General features: G+C 42.1%; 1 protein-coding gene across 1 annotated transcript; it reads right to left on the bottom strand.

The window, feature by feature from the left end:
- Window positions 1–1,243: 1,243 nt before the first annotated feature.
- LOC118788705 (butyrophilin-like protein 2) lies at window positions 1,244–8,480 on the bottom strand. Its single transcript, XM_036544727.1, has 5 exons — window positions 8,413–8,480; window positions 4,418–4,816; window positions 3,830–4,111; window positions 3,056–3,169; window positions 1,244–2,429 (listed from the first exon to the last, which is right to left on the bottom strand). Exons 1-5 carry the CDS (start codon window positions 8,426–8,428, stop codon window positions 2,320–2,322), a joined length of 921 nt encoding a protein of 306 aa, XP_036400620.1. The 5' UTR covers window positions 8,429–8,480; the 3' UTR covers window positions 1,244–2,319.
- Between the last annotated feature and the right edge of the window lie 8,041 nt (window positions 8,481–16,521).

Here is a 16,521-nt window from a genome sequence, read left to right as displayed (position 1 = left end):
ACGCATAATCATAATCAAAAATCCTTAAAAAAATGAATTGACTGATTGAGAAAGAAGCTCCTGAAACCTGTACTGGGGTAAAAGGTGAGAAGAGAGATTGGAAATGCGAATCCACTAATGTGTTTTCAGAAAACACTGTTGCTTCTCTGGGAGTTTCATTTCATTTTTGTGGAAAACACCAAGGATACCAGATCAGATGGGAAAAAAATAATCCCTCTGTCTAATAACAGCTGAACTCCCCACAGTAGCAAGCAGCAATGGTGTCTCACCGGCCAGTTATTTAGACTCGAGATCGTTGTGTTGGTGATTTCAAAACACATCTTTGATTCAACAGTGAGCTGCTCTCAATTTCGATATGACCTTTCTTGTCCCTCTGTAGTCAGCAAGAAATTCTTTGTCACACTGTGCCTTTAATTTGAGGACTGGGAAATTCCAGGCTCCTACAGATTCTTGTCATCTGAACTCAGCCACGTGAATGGAACTCACAAACACTGTGGGATATTGCAACATTATATTAAAAATATTTATTAAATATTACATTTAAATATTATTGGATTGTTCCAGTATCAAGATATAATAATTCTATCACAATTTTATGCATACACCATTAGAAAAAATGTAATAAACATACAAATTATTTAATTATTATCTAATTATGACTTGTTTTATTGACACAAGTGCTTATTGTAGTAAAGTAATGCCTTTGTAATAATATTTCCATTTTGGTCATCGGTTTATATATTTTATCATTTACTAACTAAATCATATGTTCCTTTATCAATTTTAAAATGCTAATGACATTGTAGATAAATAATTGGTCATTTCTAAATACTTTAACACCATGAAATTGTCATATTAATATCTCATTGTTACCTGGTCAATGTATGTGTTAGGTATTTTCTAACTACTTTCACAATACTTTATGTCATACACACACCCTTAAAATCTGTCCAAACGTCTAAAGGAATAGACAGGTATTCTTAGATGTCCAAAGTGTCTTCACATGATTTATAGTATTTACTTACTGTAGATCTATTCAAGCACATATGTACAGACATTTGGGGAAGCTGAAAAAGATTTTCTGCCAACAAGGAGTCACAAATGATTTGAAAGAAATATCTTTATTTAACTAACATGGAATTGTGAATAAAAAATATTTAATAAATTACAAAATGAATTCATCAAGTTTTAGAAAAAATACTACATACATTTTTTGCAAAGAAAATAAGTTATGATAGCTCTGTACATGTGTATAATTGAAACCCAGAGGTAGGTGTGTATCTTGAGGCAGTCTGTTTTAGTCAGGTGGGAGTTCACTCAAAGCACCACGATCCTTTGTTCTCATCTTTGAGGGGGAATACTCCAGCAATGCCCTCCATAGGCTGACACAGTTCACAGTGAGCGTCGAGCAAGATGTGTGGATTGTGTAAAAAGAGGATGAACTGCGGATCCACAAAGCCCCCTGTGTGTGCTGTCCCTCCCAGTCCTGAAGGCCACAAAATTCCCATGCGGAAACTTCCATTCTGAGACAGAGAGCACCGAGCAAACCGAAAGGCCGCTCACACTTTCTTTAGCACCATTAAAGACCTTCCTCTGGTGCAATCAAGGGCCTTCCACTGGCACAGTACCTCAGAGGTTCCAGGCTGTGCCTCTCTGTCTCTTTCTTGCTGCCTTTTTTAGTGTAAAACATCCACTCTGTGCCTCTTCTGGGTCCCTAATCAGTGTTCAAATGAAATGTGTCCCTTGTGACCTAAAAACCTCTCGCTCAGGTCCTGTAATGCCAGACACATCACCAAACACCTCAGGAGACTGAGAGAACATCCTCAACGGGTAAAAAGCAGCCCTGCAGTAACGTTACATGTACTTTTCCAATCGTCTCCCTTTCCTCCCTCAAGCTCCTAATGCCCTCTTCAAAACGGGCGGGCCAATGCAGGAGCAGTTTGCACCGAATAACCCAAATTGGCCTTGTGGGTTCACCTCTGAACATCTTACAAACCCCACATCCTGGGAGAAAATGTAAGGTTTATTCTGATATATGAGGTTATCACTGAAATATTAAAGAGGACAATATTTACACAGCTTTGTCAGCCACGGTCGCTTTCCTCTCAGAGCGGTGAGCTGGCGTGGCATCGGCATTCCAAACCCTGCCTCAGTGCACAGTGAAGGAGAGGGGCTCTCAGCGAGTCTAAAGGTCTCAGCAGCTCTGCAGCTGTTTTTGTTTTAAATTTTGGTGGAGGGTTTGGAAGACGCATTGTTTGCTCAATGGCTCTTCGGCTGAGAATGCATAGAATGCAAAGATAGGGCGATCTGGCTTCTGAATCAGGTGTTAGAGGGAGGGGCGCTCTCCATTTTGTGCAGACTCTCAGACTCGTGCGGGTCGCCCAGAGACCTGCCCTGGGATCCATTCTGAAAGGAGTGACTACGGGATTCTAAAGCAGGAGAGACAGAGAAAAGAGAGAGAACAGTTTACAAAATTGAAAAGGCAACCAAGGATTTTTTTCTGTGCCACTCCCTTCGCATTCTGCACGGCTGTTCTTATCAGACTTCCCTTTAAGGGAGGAAAAACAAGCTTGAGGAGTTATAACAGTTGCTCTAGTCCAGCGTGTCCTTGGAGGATATCACATACCAATCATCTTTGATGCATGAGATGTTGAGTGCAGCTAAAAAGGTGTCTTCTGTTTTAAGGCTCTTATCCAGGGGAACTTACATAGGTTACAGATTTACTTGTTATCCATTTACACAGCTGGATATTTACTTAAGCAGTTCTGGATTAATTATTTACATTTTTTCATTTGGCAGACGCTTTTATCCAAAGCGACTTACATAGGTTACAGTTCTTTATAATATTATCCATTTATACAGCTGGATATTTACTGAGGCAATTGTGGGTTAAATACCTTGCCCAAGGGTACAGCTGCGTCCCAGCGCAGATCAAACCGGCAACCTTTCGGTTACAAGTCCTGCTCCTTAACCACTATGCTACACTGCCACCCAAGACGAGTGAGATTATCTTAAAATCTCAGTGCAATATAGAGAGGGAGAGTGCCACACTTACGTCTTCTTTTGCAGCAGATGATTGCCAAGACAATTAAAATTGCCGTCGTCAAGCAAGCCATGCCTATACATATAGCCACAGTCTTTATGGTTCCATCAGTGTCACGCCATGAACCTGAGAGAGGATTGTTGGTAGAAAAGCTATTAAAAGTATGGCAAACATCTCCAGGCATTGTTATCCGGTTAATGAACAGCACATTGGTATGCACAGAGGGAAAAAAACCTGAGAAGGACGCAGAGGAAGTCTGACCACCAGGTCCGCAACCAGTAGTGAAGCTGAGATTCAGCACCACTCCCTTTAGACTCCCCTAAAATTGCTCAATCAAGAATATCTTTCCCAGTGGATAACAGGAATAAACTTTATCTCTAACCAGATTGATATCTGAAGCTCTTGTCTCTATGTGATGTCATGCAGTAAAATGTAGATAAGAGGTACACTGTCCCCATGTAAGGACTGGTACAGTCTACAATGGTGAGCCAGTGTGTACACTTTACCATGTCAATGTAATGACTAGTACAGTATACAATAAATCATGAGTGAGTGTACACGTCACTGTCTCAGTGTAATGATTCTACAACAGTATGCAGTGGATAAGGAGTTGGGCGAGTGTATATTTCACTGTCTCAGCATAATGTTTGTATGAGAGTATGCAGTAGATAAGGAGCAAACGTACACTTCACTGTCCTAGTGTAATGACTCAACAACAGTATGCAGTAGATAAGGAGTAAGCGAGTGTACACTTCAATATCTCAGCATAATGACTCTGATACTCACAGTCCCTGACAGTGACAGAGGTCTTCGTCGTTTCTTGCAGTGCGGGGTTGGTGACACTGCAGGTCAGTTTCTGGCCCCTTGTGATGTTGACATGAACGATGCTACTTATTGAGAAGGTACTGCTGTTTGGATCTATGGTGATTGTGGTGGATAGGTTGTCTGCGTGGTCCAGGCCAGTCCAGCTGACATTGGGTCTAGGGAAGCCACCTTGTGAGGTGCAAACCACCCGGACCTCCCCCTGCTCTGTACAGTATACATTCACCTCCGGCTTCTGGAACTTTGCTAGGGTGAAGAACAAGAAGTTAGCCATGTTTCTGTCATATAAATAATGCAGAGGCATGTTTTACTATGCCTCATACTGCATAGATAGATTATAATGGCATTGTGTCTCCTGATAGTTATTTTTTATTTTGTTGCATCTCTTCTGTCGACTTTTTTATTTTTACTTTTTTTTTTTGCTTTGTTTTTACTTCTGAAATGAATTTTATTAACATGTAGTGTAATCCCTGTATCCTCCTCCGTAACAGCTGAAATGCATTGTTTCCCATGAACAGTGACATCAAATTAATACCTCACTTAAAAACCTACCAGTGACGTGCAGGGATATCTTGCAAATGTTCCGAAACGACGTGTTCTCTGGAAGATAGTGGCCGACAAACTCCGTTTTGTCGTCCTCAGCTTTAACTGGGTTAATGTTCAAGGAAAAATCTCCCCTGGGCAATCTGTCCATAAAGAACTTAGTCCTGCCACTGTAAAGGAGGTCTTGGTTTTTGAGGTCCACCTGTCCCATGTTGTACATGTGCACAACTTCTGGGTACTCGTGTTTGATGCGCCTTTTGTTCGTTCCCTGCCAGTAGAACCGTGTCCCCTTGAGGGGTTGAGGGTGGCTGATAATACAGGGCAGGTCCACGGGCTGTCCAATGGTGGCGTTGATCACGTTCACCTTGGCCGCCCCATCATTGCTGGCCTGAGGCTCTGCAAGTCCAACTGCAACAAGAGACAAGGAAAATTCACAAGATTAGTCAAACTTAACTAAGGGACTGGACTCCCCTGGCCTGCGCTATGAGGACTTTCCCCACACCAGCATATCTGCTCAGTTTTTGAGGCTGTGCTCCTCGCTGCACCACTATTCCTGCTCTGACGTGGCAACTGTGCACCCGGGGAGACCCGGCACAGAAATAGTGACTCAGTCTGCAAGTTCTCATAGAGCGTCTGAGAGCTTGCCATTGTGAGGTGGTCGCAGATGCACTGTGGTAGTGCTGTTGTAGGTTTTGTAGGTGGCTTAATTTACTCTTCCTCAGTGCACATCGAAACTCTATGAACCGCATCCGTCACAAGTCCGTTAAGGGCTAAGTGAGGTCCGCCTAGGGTGTGACCGCTGTTGAACACAGAGGGGATTTTGGGTATTTCTCGTGAGCAGCCCACACTGAGTCAACATGGGTCAGGAGCCTCACAGAATGCGAGAATCGTCCCGCCCATTGAAAATTATAGTGAAATGTACGCCGGCTTGCAGCTGAGGCTCATGATCCACTGGGTGTGTGTCATGGACAGACAGTGTCAGAGAGGAACTGACATCCGTCTCATATCATAAAGAAAGAACCCCCCCCCCAGCAGTGTGGGACCAGGTTCAGGGGAATTTAGTTTTTACAGGAAAGGGGGGGGGGGGTGGCATTCACTGCACAGAAACAATGGAAGGAGCAGACTCTTTTCCGTGAACCTACACAGATAAACACATGCGGACACAAACACATACACAAAAGCACCGTACACACAATGAACTATTCAGAAATCATCACATTATTGCGAGAGGAAACTTAACAGACATAAAATGGAAGTGAAGACTATTTTATTGGAAGTCAAACAGACATACATAGGCCTACATACTGTACATGTACATGCATGTACATGTTAAAGGGTAGATGCAGTGATGTACATTCTGAAAGGGACCTTTGGATGCAGTTTAATAAGAAAGCATTTGTTTAAAATACTAAACTACCCTGAAAAGGTGTAGTAACTGAGTTTTGATTTACATCAGAGTCATAGCAATGAATAAATGGGTCAGAACAGTACACATGACTATAAATTCCTGGGATTCCTTCTCATTTTTGGGTATGACACCGCAGCGTGTGTGGGCGGACGGATGGGTGTCAGGAGTGTCAGTGTAGCCACGGGAAGTTATTACTGGTGGGCCAGTAAATGTCAGGGAAGTCCCCTTAAAAAAAAGAAATCAGCTTATGTTTCCAAGAAAATCACACCCTGAACAAGATTTCACCAAACAGAACTGATCGGCATGCATCAGACCGGCATGCATTGACTCAGACAGTTTTATGAGGAGTTTCTTGTTTTTCATGTTTGTTTGTTTGTTTGTGTGTTTTCTTGTGCGAGGATACGCCGTAACACTGTGACAGCAATTCTGTTAATGGTGACCGCAGATAATCTGAATTATTTTATGAGACATTGATTTATGAGTTACATATCTGGAACTGGTGACCAGGCCCCAGTGTGGGGGGCGGTGATTGATCAGTTCAGGGGCAGAGGGCAATACAGCCTAGTCTACTCTGAGCCTGAGTTTCCAGTATTTTTCTATCATCATACATTGAATTTATGATGCGTAGTGGTAAGGGATAAAGTTGTAGGTTATAATCCCAGGAGGAGTACAGCAGCTGTAGTCTTCAGCAAGATGCATACATTGAAACGGCCACTGTGAATATTCGTTTGTGGGGTTAAATCATAGGCAAAGCTGTACAGCTGCCCTACACTACGCTGCGTCCTAATCAGATCAAGTCAAGTGTTGCTCTTCTTTTAAACAGAAATGCGACACTTCCATTAAGAGCAGAAAAAGAGGGAACTTATAATGTCTGTTGGGTTTTTACACTACACTTTGCTGCATTGTCACCAGCTAATAAAGGCACAATAAATAATTTTAGGATTTTAGACAAAATTTTGTTTTTGGCCTATTTTCCAAAATTTTCCCAAAGCTGATGACAAAACAAAGCCAAAACTCCAGTTAGCTTATGACACAGTGTTATTGCATAGTCAAGAAAAAAACCTTGCCTTGTCTATTTGAAATGACCAGATCTGGTAAAACTGATAGCTTTGCAGCCATACACACCATCATGATGTAGATGCTGGTGATGCCATGGTGCTAAAAAGATGACTAGCCTCTATTCACTCTTCATACCAGAGACTGATGCTGACAAAAGGGCTGAAATTTGCTGACATTGTATTGTTAACATTACACCTGACAATAATATACAAAACTGACAACTGCCAGACAACATAATATGAGCGTGGAGTTAAATCTTCACTGGATGTCAACAGTGCAAATGTACTCATCTTGTACATCACTCTGGATGAGAGCATCTGCCAACAAAATGAAAATGTAACACAAGCTAGCTTTGACAAAAAGGCAAAGCCACCATGTGAATGGGGCCTCTGTTTGAGTGCATCAGGGGCTGCAACCACAGCAAGAAAAGGTGCCTGAAAGCTCCAATGTGGAGTCAGCAAAAGCCTACATTAAAAGAGAACCACCACAGCAAAGAATCGGCAAACAGGAAGGAGAACAGAGAGTGGAGAATGATGGAATATCGTCACAGTAATGATGAAATGTGGGATGTGGGAGGACTTAGAACAACACAGGGATATCCTGTGACGTCTTTTGAAGCGCTTTGCTGCGGATGGCTGGGTATCGAGGTGACCTTCTCCTTCTTTCCCGCTGCCGGTACCCCGCCCCCGGCTTTCACATACTATGTTTCAGGTCCCCTTTTCTACCGTAAAGCCAGACCTTTGACTAGGAAGTGAGATGTGCTTTCATGACAACGGGCCAAACCCATACCGTCAGCGTTGGCCACAGTACGGTATCCAGCTGATCTCAGATCAGAGATGGCGTGTTCCGATGAACCTGGAAAACACCCATGCTTTCCCACTTATCAGACCAAAGAGCAGGAGTGTCCAGAGCTGGGGGAATGAGTGGGCGGAGTAGGCGGAGTTTTATAGTAATTTAACAAAAAAATAAGCTCTTTGATTTTTTGGTACCTTCCTCCTTCTGCATGTTTTATGTGCTCTCAGCCAGCACTGTTAACCCCCAGATAAAACAAGCAGCTACTGTATCTGTGTCGCATCTGAGGACAGCAGCCAGACACCACAGACCTAATAACCAGGCCACAAAACACCGCAGCTAATGTGTAGTCGCACAGTGTTTCCGTAACATTGCAGCAACATAATCATGCTAATGTTGTGAGGATGGTGAAGCAGCTGTGGGACTTTCCATAAAGCGGTTTACAGAGACTGAGAAGTGTGGGGAAGCTAATCGGAGACCGAGGTGAGTGGGAGAGGACACCCGTCTTTCACGAGGACATGACAAATCCTACCCTGAAATGCCGTGAGCCAAGCAAGAGCCTTGGACAGACCCTCTAATTTCGGGAGCGGGCACTCAATGAGGCCATTGAAGTGGTGTGCTGTGTTAAACAAGCCTCAGACTCCAACAGTCATCCTAAAGACAGCGAGTATATGTCTGACATTCAGCGGTGCTGAAGCCTTGACCTCTGCCTCAGATACCGTGTCAAAACCAAAAGTGTACTCACTCAGGAAATCTGGCATGACAGCACATGAGCTGTGGCCAATGAGGGTGACGTCACCGGAGAGCTTCTGCTTGCGCGGGCTGTGAAAAACAGACCCATGACGTATTTGCTAATATGCACTTTACTAACCATGAAATCTGATTTCCGATTCACAGGCTGCACTCACTGCCCATGAGCATTTCAGAAATGCGTTGTTAACCAAAAGGCTGCTGAGTGACCATGCTCCTGGATCCTGCAAGACAACCAAGGCAACCAGAGGGCCAACATTTGCCATCTGATACACATCACAGAAAGCCAAGATAGCAGCCAATGTGTGACACGTGGTAGATGAACGATCTGATAACGCGAACTGCATTCATGAGTAAATCAGAGCTCATAGCATAGTAATGCAGTCTTGCATGTATACTGGATATTCACAGATATACAAGCTTTTTTTTTAAGATTCATTTACATTTTTCCTGGTTTCCTCTGTCTTCTTGTCAGCATGTTCCAAAAATAAACAGCAGGCCGTTACAGTAACCCCAACATGAAACAATCCTGTCAGCAAAGCCGACGCTCCGCCACTTGCCTGTTCCCTGTCCGAATCACATGACTATGGCACTGACAAAGGTCTTCAGACTAAAAAGAGAACGTGTTGATCAAACAAACAGTCATTTCATGCTCCCTGTGTTCAAAAGGAACGATGGCACTGTCTGATTAGCAAGTTCGGATTTCTCTTTAATGGCATGACCCCTTCATCCTTATGATTTTGTCTCTTTTCGGGAATTCGTTGGAATTTCTCAGTTCCCCTTTCATCAAGTGGTGACAGTAAGAGTCGAAACCCTCGCTGAGAAGTGGGGAACATTATTGTTTATATTTACCAGAAATTTAAACACATTCCAACAACAATCGTTTAATGTACAACTACATCCATAGGGAGTGGCTGGTCATCATTATAATGTATGCTATTTCTGAAAAAAGGTGAGATAGCATTGCTGTCTTTTTGGAGCAGTGGATTCTAGGTAAGGATGTAGTGGAGTCACAGCCATCAGTAGCGCATTCTAATGGACCTGATTTAGCTCACTCCTTAACACTGAGAAAAGTGTGTGTGTATGTGGAAAACACATGTGATTATAACCAAGTTTTACACCCAATTAGATAAACAACAGCCTTCTTCCAGAAGTCCACTGTCCATTATAGCAAGAGAAATTTCAGATTTGAATTGCTGTCTACTAAACACTGTCCCTGTCAGCATGTGTCGAATAAATGTGAACCTTAACAGGAATCAAATGAACTGTTAACTGAATACAACATTACATTACATTACATTCAGTTAGCAGATGCTCTTATCCAGATTGACGTCTAGCACAATGGAACATAAGTTGGTTTCACATCACACAAGTGGTTTGTGTTTTGTGCATCCCTGTGTGAAAGAAACAACGTGTGCGGTTGGTGTGTTGATGAAAAGATAAGTATAAGCACGTAAGCAGTAGAAAAGTAAACAAACTTGTTTTCTGGAGACTCATACAATGAATGGCTCAGGCAGCACTCGTATGAGCAGGGCTTCTTAGGGCCAAAATGTTGCCAGTTAGATTCCCTACTGGGGCACCGCTGTTGTACGCTGTTACAAGTGAATTAATCCAGAATTGTCTAAGTAAATATGTAGCTGTATAGATGTTAACATGTAAAATTGTAACCTGCATCACCTATGTCTACATAATGTAATGCAATGCTTTAGGGTCTTGAACAATTTATAGAACAACTTTATGTTGTTCAGTTCAGGCCAGAAGAACATCATACATACACGCATACACGCGCGCGCACACACACACACACACACACACACACACACACACACACACACACATAACATATATAGACAGAGACGGAGAATGAATAGAGGCGTTCGTTGTATTCTTCTCTTAGCTTAGCTAAGCTAAACACACTTCTGATGAAATTTGGGAGATTTTGTCAAATACAGGTCAGTATCCAGTCAACATCTTGATCAATCAACCTGATTAACTGGTAACTCAGGTGGGAAGAAAACCAGCATAAACCAGTTTGAGTTTGAGTTCAGGGCTGAAGGAAGCTGATGGCTGCTGGACTGTCTTTTAACCAAATCATTGCTGGTCACGGGCAAGACACCCTTGAGCAAAGTCAGGAATTGGATCCAATGTCTATGTATAATGTATAATGCATAACTTATTGTTGGTAAGGCCATAAAAAATGTCAACCACTCAGCAGTTCATGTTCATACAGTTTTTTCCAACCGTTTTCACACTTAAGTCAATATCATGCCCACTTTTTCAAAACTCTTAACACAGTGTGCTTAACAACCATGCATATGAGCATATCAGGTAATCTTTCATGCAAAATGCACTACAACTATCAAAACACTTCATAATTCACCCAAAAGTGACTCATTCTGCCATAACTATTGAAAATGCTCTCTCCCAGCAATACTACTTTGTCACTCAAAATACAATGGACTAAAAAACAGAAACAACTTGAAGCATTGCAAAATGCATACAGTATATTATGCGTTGCCGTATCCTCTGTTTCTGCATAGATTAGTGTGGCATTGCAAAAAACGTTAAAATTTACAGTACATATTGTAATACCAAACAAATAAATTTGAAATACTGCAATATGCCTCATGACAGCTCTATGCTACAATTTCTGAGGTATACTACAGTACAACAAAAAGTCTGCAGATGCTTTTCATTTCTAGTACAGTAAGTGAAACAACAACACATGATATGACCACAAGAAGTCTGCTGTAGCCCTAATGCTGATCTATGGTGTCCTCTGTTTTTTGTGTCAATGAATTTCACATTTACTGCAACATTCTCCCTTGCCTTAAACCTTTAGAAAAAAAATCTTTAGCATATCTTATCCACCCCTACAATCCCCCATGCCCCATAAATATTTGAAGCCAAGCAGCTATCATGACACCAAGAACAAACTTTTTGATCTGTTGTTTTGCCTGTCACAATACTGTGATACAGATATCACTATTGAGTGTGGTAAATTTACTGTAGTTGCATTCTTGGTTCACTTTCTCTAACTGATAGCCCATGACTTAGGTATACAGCAGTAATAGTGGAAAATCTCTTCAGCGACAACTATATCTATAATTTGCCTACATGCACATTTCAATGTAAATATGACCACTTTTGTATAGATGGTAACAAGGCTGCAAACAAAAAAAACGAATAAACTCTCTGCTAAAATCAGAATAATCTGTCAAGCGTATAGCTTCATTTGTCTGTCAAAATGCAGCATATTTCCATCTGCAGTGATCTAAATTTTGTTAGGTTTTGAACTGAAAGTTAACTATTTTGCTGCCGGTGAACATTGACTGAGAGAGGTATTCGTGAATTTCGGAAGAAGTGGTGATTGAATGCATTTTGTATCAAAGCAATGCAAAAGTATACACAGTTTAGTTCACATAGTCTACTGATATGGAATGTGTTAAGTGTTTAGAAAAAGTGGACATGGTATTGAGACACGTGTGAAAATTATTGTAAAAAACTGTAAAACAACAACTAAAAACTCAGAGGATATATGCAATGTCCCAACACCAGCGGGCTAACTCACACGAGTAATATGGCAGTCAATGATGCAAGGATCAGTGATGTTCAAAACAGATTCTAATCACAGACCAGAAGCAGGAAATAAACACACTGGGATATCAGTATAGGCACTGAAATTAAAGGTAACACATCTGAACATTTTGTGCTGTTAAGAATTAAGGAGCGTGAAATGAACAGCATATACTAAGAAGTGTAAATATGTCTTTGATTTATTAATGGTTAATAAATCATTCCCTTCTCTTTCACCTTCTTTGATAATTCTGTGTGATTTGCTAAACACTGGAAGCACAAGAAGAGGGTGTGATTCACTCTTCTGTCAAGGAGTGCTTTCATGCATGCCTTCAATATTTACCCACGGGTGTAATATTCAGCACATAGTATCAAATCAAATAACTTAAGTGAAAAGCTGGCTCGGATAAAATTTTAAATTTGCGTAAAACGTTATGTCCCTACACATTGTTTGTTGTGAATTTTTTTTTTTTCCCCTGTGTAGAGACCAGAGAGATGGGGAAGCCCCACATCAATGTCTCCCATACTCAGAACAAGAGAGAGAGAGAAGTTATGAGCACATCCTGACCAAATGACCACTTTGAGCAAAGATTTGGTTGCCACTGAAAAAAAGGAAGAAGAATCATTCACGCCGAATGCAGCGTTACCGGTGAATGTAGACGAGATGACTTACCCAGCAGCAAGCAGAGGGAGAAAGTCGTGAGAACCGCCATTCGGGAGCACATTGGAATTATCCTGAGGTTATGCAAAAGGAAACACACGTTAAAACAGGGCTGCACTGTGGCGCAGTCACTGCGTAGGCCTGGTGTGAATGCAGCTCCTCCGTACTCACATGTCTGAGGGGAGCTTTCGATCTCGAAGGTATGAGCTCTGGGCTGTAGATGGAAGGATGATAACCCAGGGTGAGTGGAAGGAGCCCCGGAGAGAGCACGCTGTTGGCAGAACGTGGAGAGCCCCCTGCCTTAGAGCTGCCCTGTCTCTCTGTGAGGACACCGACACGGAACACAATCGGTCGCTCAAATTAGCAGACTCGGCGGTAATATACTCCCCTGCAGAAAGAGGAAGTCCCTCCAGGAATGAGTCACAGCTGAGTGAGTGAGAGAGAGAGAGAGAGAGAGAGAGAGAGAGAGAGAGAGAGAGAGAGAGAGCCATTCCTTTATTTATACAGCACACTTATTCACTTCTTTATTCATTAAAATTAGTAAAATGAGTAAGGCAGCGCCTGTAGCTAAAATTGTGCTCTTAGCAGCACAAATCTAGGTGTAACTCTGTGGAGGCTGTACAGAGTTTATTTTGTGATCTAGCCACATTAGGCAGAGGCATAAACTATTACAAAAAACTTCCACTGGTGAAACTACGGTCACAGGGTGCTGAGCGAGTTACACATCATGTGAGGGCCCAGACAGATGGCCTCCCCCACATTTTTGTAGTGTGTTCAGAGTGAGATAATGGTGTGAACTGCGAGGGAAATGATTAGACACTGACATCTGGAGCATTGCCATATAGAACATAGATATCTAACACTGTCGCTCACAATAAAACAATACATACAGGAAAACTCAACAAAAGCAAGCCTGTATTTTGCTTAGAGGCACGAGAGAACACAGAGAGACGTAATAGAGGCAGCACAGCTAGCATTCAGAGGAGAGCAGACACAGCCTTACCGTGAAGCAGCCAAGCCGCCGGAGCCGTCTGCTCGTGAAAGGAAGCCCTGGGAAAAGAAGAAATCAGGCTTCCAGATCTTGTATTTTGCACATGTGGGGCCGTAAGTATGTGTTCTGCTAGTTCCTCAGTCAAATCATCACAGAGCACAAATGGAATGACTTCTGACAGATTCCTCCCTCCGTATCCAGCTGTGACACGCCCCCCATTAATATTCATTCCTTTCACCTTATCAGACCCGGTCTCGGGGACTCCCATGGATTTCCCCTGACGGAATACGTCATGAGAGAAGCAAGGTCACATTAATGGGAAGTTCTCTGTTTCCATTATTTTCAACCCTCTCTGTGTATAGTAATGGTGTTGGAATGTAAGAGGGGGTTGATAGTTTTTTGAAAGTGTTTATGAACGATGGGGGGAGATGAAAGACATCCGTTTTCATTTATTTTTTAGTTTGGGAGCAATATGCTCACACACACACACACCCATGTATATATCTTTACATAGTAAGAGGGAACTGTGTGTATGAATAATGAGGCAGATGTACATTTGTTTGCTATTGTGGGAGCAATCATATTGTGTGAATCATGTGAGTCACATCACTGCTGAGATCAAATTTTGAGTAAGCATGTTTAACGCTACCATTTACCTGTTCCGTCCTCTCACGGTCTTACATTCCCTTCCCTCTCGTCTTCTCCAGATTCTAGATATGTGATTTTTAAATTTCAAGTTGGTGTTTTCACTGGGTGTTCTGTCGTGCTTGTTAAATTCAGCAATGGGAGGCCAGGTCACATTGTGATGAAGGAATCAGGCTCTGAACCAGAAGGTTACTTGCTTGTGCCCAATTCCCTAAGATATCTAAATTGCGTCAGGACCTACAGTATATCTATATAAATATCTATATATATATCTATATAAACAGATGCCTTGTTCAGCTAAGCAAATAATTAATGTCAGTAAAGCTACATTTTGTATGTACAGTGAGTGCTTAGAGCTTGTCCTTTGCTATGTGGCTGGGCTTTTCAATGGCTTTTCTCTATGTCCTGGTTCCTCCTATAGTCGTCCTTAAGGGAGACACACATGTCACACGCTTACTGAGAGGGACTGTTTACAGTAATCACAAAGCAGTTACAGTAAGTTAAGAGGCCTGGTGACTGGCATGCTAGAAATTCGTAGCTGGGGGTTACAAGGGTTCACACAGTGGAGCAGGAGGAGACTAAACCAAGAAAGTCCCAGCTCATTGTGTTTACACTCTTCCTTGTTCTCCTCATAGAGTCAGAGGCACTGAAAGTGTTATTCATACTGACATGAGTCTGGTGTGTGGGCGTTGGCGGGGGTACATCTGTGAGCTGTTGAGTGTGAGCCTGTGTCTGTGGGTATGTCAGTTAGATGAAGGGCGTTTAGGGTGTGGCCGCTAAAAATGACCAGATTGCTAATGCATCCATCTGCACTTGTTCTCACCATAAGGTAAGAACATAAGATGCATAACCATCCACTCACCTAAAAAATGGAAGGTATACTTTTATATAGATTGTAGATTGTATTAGCTTTGGATGGATTGCATGGAGGCCACAAATCCAAGACCCAGCCCTCAAAACTGTCCAAACATAATTTATTTCTTCAGTAGATTCTCTTCTCCCATCCAGCACCTTTATTTAAGGCAACGTGCATGCTCCTCATTTTACCAACTCACCCATGTGACAGACTCAGCTGGTTAGTCACTGAGGGCAGTTTACTTTAGGCTAAGAGCATGACATCAGTGTTTCCTTCAGATTAGGAATCAGTTGGGTTGAGGTCACAACTCATGGCATTTCACTAAGTCCCTGAGTTGGGTTGCCTAAGAGTTCTGCCCTCCCAGTGTAACTTCCACTGTAAGCTCCACCCATTCTCCTGGAACAGTAAGTCAGAGGGGAAAATCAGTTTGTTTCCTCTACAAAGGGAGGGCGCGGTTGCCTAAAGCCCCAGTTTCCCTGACAACCGTAAACCACAACAGTAGAAAACGTGTTGGTTCTGAGCTTTGAAGGTCACGGCCTCTATCTAGACCTCTTGCACATTTTCAAAACACAGCACTGACAGGAAAGACAGATCTTATCATCTGAATTGCTGTATAAAAACAGCTGCTGTTTTTACTAATCAAGGTTAATTTTTACTGTTACTGCTGTGGAAGGACCAAAACACCACATACGTATTTGTACTGCTGTAGTTGTTATTGTTGTTGTTATTCCCTGTGTCAGCAGGGCTGTGTGATCTGATAAATGTGTCAAAGGAGTAATCCTGCATGTAATGTAATAATAATGAGTAATGATTCTGCATTCTGCAGTGATAAACAGCTGAGAGAAGAATGGCGTCCTTGTTTTTGTACAAAATCAATAGTCCGTAGATTCTCAAACAGGACAGGGGGCCTCTTTGACTTTAGTTTTGATTAACTGATCTAAATAAGGGTTACAATCTCTTTTACACCATGTGAATTTAGTGAAATGCAAAAGTGAGATTAAACGTATTGAATTTTTTTATTCTTGTTAGTATGCAAGATCATCAGACACTGCAATATCTAAACAGCTTTCTGCAGTGCTCTCTACTGTACCACCCTTTAGAGCATACAAAAGCATAGACACACTATTGCATGTAACAAGCACACAAATCCCACTTGTAAACTCTCCTTCAAATCTGAATAAACAAATGCATTGTTATGAAAATCTCTTTTAACATATCAACAGTTTACCAGGGAAATAACGGTTTGAATTCCTGTCTCTGGTGCCTGTGCATCGGACACTCAAGGATAACAGCTCCTCCTTACCTATATTCAATCAGCAGCCCCTACAGACCAGCACAAGTTCAGAACTTGGCAACCTCCAGTTGCCTAACAATA

The sequence above is a fragment of the Megalops cyprinoides genome, chromosome 14 (genome assembly GCF_013368585.1).
Source record: "Megalops cyprinoides isolate fMegCyp1 chromosome 14, fMegCyp1.pri, whole genome shotgun sequence".
In the NCBI taxonomy this organism is placed as follows: Eukaryota; Metazoa; Chordata; class Actinopteri; order Elopiformes; family Megalopidae; genus Megalops; species Megalops cyprinoides.
The sequence above is the reverse complement of the archived record's forward strand: the minus strand, read 5'-3'. Positions and strand labels throughout refer to the sequence as shown.